Raw genomic sequence first — 4,739 nt, 5'->3', positions numbered from 1 at the left:
ACATTGGTGAATGCCACAAATTCTCCTAAATCACTCGTACGCACAACTTAAGAACAAATCTGTGCGTACGAACGGTTCTTGCATGAGCCCCAATGTTTGTATTTGTAAGTATCTTTTATTATTAACTTGTGTTTTTCTTCTCACAAAAACTACACCTGGACTACAGCTGCAACGATATCTCGTTTGAGCACCATCATCTCAAGGTAGATGTGCACAATAATCACAGTGTAGGTGCTGCCCTTTAGGGGGCAAATTAAATCAACATCATTGAACTAAACAGTCGCGTGCTTCGGCTTTTATTCTGACAGGTTGCTCTCGCAGGCAGAAGGGGGAGGAACCCCAGCAGACAGCTTGGTTCTGCTGGAGGTTTTGGTGTGTTCCGTTTGCATCGTATTCTGGAACCGGGAAGTGGTATTGACGTCATTTCCCAACAAACCGTCTGAAATCACATTCCAGTTAACCAGCAGGCGATTTGTATTTCTGCCACTGACCTACAACACTGTCAGAGTATAAACAATGACAAGAAGAGCACTCTACAAGGCACGTCATGCAAATAAAAACTGATTTTAATACGTACAGTATGCATGCAAAAAACACACTACTTGTATGAGTGATTAAACATGCATAAAAACATTAAGAACAATAATTAAAAGTAAAAATTACCGAGTTAAGTTTCTAAAGCTGCGAGTGGTCGCCATCTTGAAATCAAAACTGGGTGTTGTCGTAGTCGTTCCCACAATAAGAGTGTGTTTTACCACTGGAGCGGACACTTTCCAGAGCTACTGGAAGGCACCAGTTTTTCCTGTTATAAGGAAGTCATTTCTTCCCACTGTCGCTCCAGTTCTGTGCAGGATGGAAGATTTTACCATACCACTTTTATTTATAAAGCACTTTAAACAGCACAAGGCCAACCAAACGTGCTGTACAGTAGAAAATGATTAATTTAACACAATATGCCAGATTATTTAGGCTTATTGTTATTTTATAATGTATAATTGTTGTGTGGTCTGACAGGACTTTTGTTGTGCACTGATTGGTGCTTTATAAATAAACTAAACTGAATTAAAGATGCCATTTAAACCATCTTAATACTGTGACTCAGTAAACGTAAGCCTTTCTTTAATAAACTCCAGACTGCCAGAGCTAACACGGTTATACAACACTGTCTGGCAGAGGAATGTAGAAACAAAACATTTTCTTCTTTTGTGTGTTCGTGTGTTTGTTGCGTGTGTTTGTCTGAACAGGCCAGACCGCCGCCATGACACTGCTAGTTAACCAAGAACGAACCGGACCGGTCTGCCGAGCACGAAAACGAACCTGATACTCTCATTGACACCAACAAGAGGTGGAGGTAGGTCCCTTATCTTTTTTCTGTCATATAAAAACATAGCATCATGTCTGTAGCTGCTTATTATTAGCCGCTAAAACCTGGCACAAACCAACACCAGCTGGCACTCATTTCGAGCAGCGTTAGCTCATAAAAAATAAATAAATACTATTAAAAATCAACCACAGAACCAACGCTATGTCTATAAGTTTCCAGACGTCTTACCTGTGAGTGGGTTTTATCCGGACGTATTTGCCATTCGTTATAAAGTCGGTGTTTGTTGTGATGAACACACCAGTGAGGATTACTGTTAGAACCGCCCTCCTTTCTTCTGATTGGACAGAACGAGAATGGACGAACCGTCTGATTGGTCACTCTTAAACAGCACTCAACAGCAAGTCTGCCTTCACATGGCATGGGTTAAAGCAGTGGTTCCCGAACGTTTTATCTTCTGACCCACAAAATATTCATTGTAAAAGCTTGTGACCCCAAATATCACTGGTCTGAGTACACAAACTTCGTTAATAACTCTAAAAACAAAGGCTACACAAATATAAATACTTATTTATACTTATTTTGTGTTTTTGTAGTAATTGTAGGGAAATATTACATCACCAATTATTTTATTACCCTTGAAATTGATTTCTGAAGTGCAGTGGTTCTCAATCTTTTCAGCTTTTGACCCACAAAATAACAGTAGCAGAGACCTGTGTCCACAACTATTTTTGGATGATAAACATTTGTATCAGGTCAACAAAACATGGACATAGTAACAATATTTTTTATACCACCTTTATACATTTTAGGCAACTAAGGCAAAAATGTAATTAATATAGAAAATCTTTTCAGGACCCCACCTTGATGTTTCAGGACCCCACTTTGGGTCCCGACCCCAACTTTGGGAACCACCGGGTTAAAGTGTCCATCTGATTTGTTTTTGTGCTCAACACTGAATTTTTTCTAATGACAAAAAATAATTGATTTTTCTCAAATTCAATTCTGGTAATTATTAAACGTGTTGCTAAATTTGATTTTCCAAAACTGTTCAAAATCTGAACAGTTATGTGACTTTTTCATCATTAAAATATAAATGAAGCAGGTACAATAAAGGAATGGATGTTTTTTTTTTCTTTTAAGTTATTTCTTTTACACTGGCACCTGGTGGAGACAAGCTGTTTTCTATTATTCTAGCTGGGCTGCTTTTTTGATACAACACCTACAAACCAGCTCACTGTTATTTTGTTTAGTTTTTTTTAAATCCCAACAGCTTTTAATAAAGTCTGTGCAGCATTTTAATATTTCCTGAACCTGACTGAATTAAAGGGGTTTGAATCATAAAAAGATGTATTTAAATAGGTTTAACCCTGTTTTATTTTAATGGATGGTATACATTGTTTGATTTTTTTGTGCCTTTAGATGATTTTTCTGGTCAATCAGCACTAAATAAATAAACATAAATAAGTATATTGATACCTGAAGATAAATTTTAGAAATAATATTTTGTTACATGAAATGAACTCGTGCTAACATCACTGGGGCAGATATTTACATTTTTATTCAAGTTTCTTTGTACAAATAATAATAAAATATTAACAGTAATGCACTGAAATTACATTTGAAAAACAGAGGTTCTAAAGGCTTCACCAATTAAATAACTACATTAAAGTGATTATAAATTAAGTTTAAGTGTTGTTTTTAAGTGCCATTATTCTATTTATGCTGTAAATTCTGTCAGCGATATTAATAATATTAAAAATAGTAGAATGCAAATTAGTAATAGTAATTCATTGTGACGTGTGAAAATAATCTAATAAATAAAGTATGTGGACTTGTCGAGCCTTTTATTGCTCCTGGTCTCTGTTTCCGCCCCTCCTGTTCTCCTGTGAATCAAAACTGAATAAAAATGTTGAGGGGTAATAAGCTCAGGAATTGCCTCTGAAATGTGGTGAATTAGAAGCATAAAGTCAAAGAAAATGAAAGATAATTACAAGTATAATAAAACGGACCAAAGTGGACGCTGCAGCCACCTGATCTCTGTCCTCCACAGACGAACACACGGCTACTTTACAATCATTCGTCATTAAATGTGACATTTAACAACGAGCCACACTCTGATATTAACTGGCCGTAGACACTTAAAGTGAAGCTTCTATTAGACATTCTCACTGGAAGACACAAATTATTGTTTTATTTGAGGTCACTTCAGCTGTTCCTTCACTGCAAGCTGACTGATTGTGACTCTTGGTGAGAGATGAAGCACAGCCAAGGCTAGAAGGAAATCAGTCAGTGTAGCTGAGATTAGCCTCTGACACAATGTTATAGCTGTTATTATCACCTGCCGCCAAGGTGGAAGGCAAAGATGGAGCAAGAATGTTTTTGAGTGAGTTTGAATGTCTGTGCTGTTGAGTCATGAATCACTGAATGGATTTTAATGAAACGTTCATCGTGTAATCATAAGACTTACATCTACAATAGATTAACTTTTGGAGTCAACCCAGTTCAAGAGGGTCTCCACAGCCAACAGACCTTAGAAAATATAAAAATCTCTGCCAATTTCACACATATCGATGTGGAAATGGCTGAATGTTTCCACCAACTCATGCTTTAAGTGCAACACCACTCATAGCTTTGTCTGGGTTATTGTTTTGTATATAAAAATCAACTAAAAAAATCCATTTAAATAATTAAAACTCAGTTAATCATTTTCCCATTTTTTCCAGTATATTATTTTGATAAAAGTAAAGTAGGTTTAACGCATCTTTGGTAGAGGTGAGTGCTGAACTGACGACCTCCGTTCCACTAGGGGGCTCTAGATGTTGTTTATTTTTATTCTGAAGCGGATTTGTTCAAAACCGGAAGTAGAAAAAGCCGAAACCGGAAATGATTTTAAAAGAACCACAATAGGTAAAGAAAAACATGAGAAAACTTCTACATTTACAGTTAAATAATTGTCAAACATGGTAAGTTGTTTGTTTTTGCAATATTAACCATTTTTGTAACTGCGTGGTTAATTTTTATGCTGTAAACTATCGAGAAAATGTGTTTTTCCTGCATGAGTGTTGGAGAGATTAGCATAATGCTAAGTTTTCTAATTAGTGCAATGCTAATGCCTTTTTAATTTCTTTTTATTTTATGTTTTTTGCAAGTTATGGATTAAAATTGACATGTTATTGATTCTAGAGATTGAAATGAGTAAATTAAATGTGGTTTGCCTTGCTTTATTTGCTGATTTAAATTCAACACAGCTTCAGCTGTGATTTGATTTAGATAATTATTGGTCAAATGCATGTTTGTATACTTGTGTTTCCATGAATAAAATTACATTTAATCTCAGTTAAACTAGCAACAGTAAACAACAATTATTTGTAACATGGGGAGTGGCCAGGGCTTTTTATTTTTTTTTTATTTACCC

General features: G+C 35.8%; 1 protein-coding gene and 1 long non-coding RNA gene across 2 annotated transcripts in view; one reads left to right on the top strand and one right to left on the bottom strand.

Annotated features, from left to right (window-relative positions):
* tmem106ba (transmembrane protein 106Ba) overlaps positions 1 to 1,759 on the bottom strand; it is an 8,352-nt gene extending 6,593 nt beyond the window's left edge. The window contains exon 1 of the mRNA XM_014019001.1: positions 1,553 to 1,759. Within this exon, the coding sequence (XP_013874455.1) occupies positions 1,553 to 1,744 (192 nt within the window). The 5' untranslated portion in view covers positions 1,745 to 1,759. The remainder of the gene's footprint in view (positions 1 to 1,552) is intronic.
* A 2,382-nt stretch (positions 1,760 to 4,141) lies between these two features.
* The window catches only part of LOC106524953 (uncharacterized), a 50,478-nt gene continuing 49,880 nt past the window's right edge, over positions 4,142 to 4,739 (top strand). Inside the window, exon 1 of the long non-coding RNA XR_001311046.1 lies at positions 4,142 to 4,287. This is a non-coding gene — a long non-coding RNA (uncharacterized LOC106524953). The remainder of the gene's footprint in view (positions 4,288 to 4,739) is intronic.

The sequence above is a fragment of the Austrofundulus limnaeus genome, unplaced genomic scaffold (genome assembly GCF_001266775.1).
Source record: "Austrofundulus limnaeus strain Quisiro unplaced genomic scaffold, Austrofundulus_limnaeus-1.0 Scaffold207, whole genome shotgun sequence".
In the NCBI taxonomy this organism is placed as follows: domain Eukaryota; kingdom Metazoa; phylum Chordata; class Actinopteri; order Cyprinodontiformes; family Rivulidae; genus Austrofundulus; species Austrofundulus limnaeus.
Note: the sequence above shows the minus strand (reverse complement) of the source record. Positions and strands in the feature narration are given on the sequence as shown.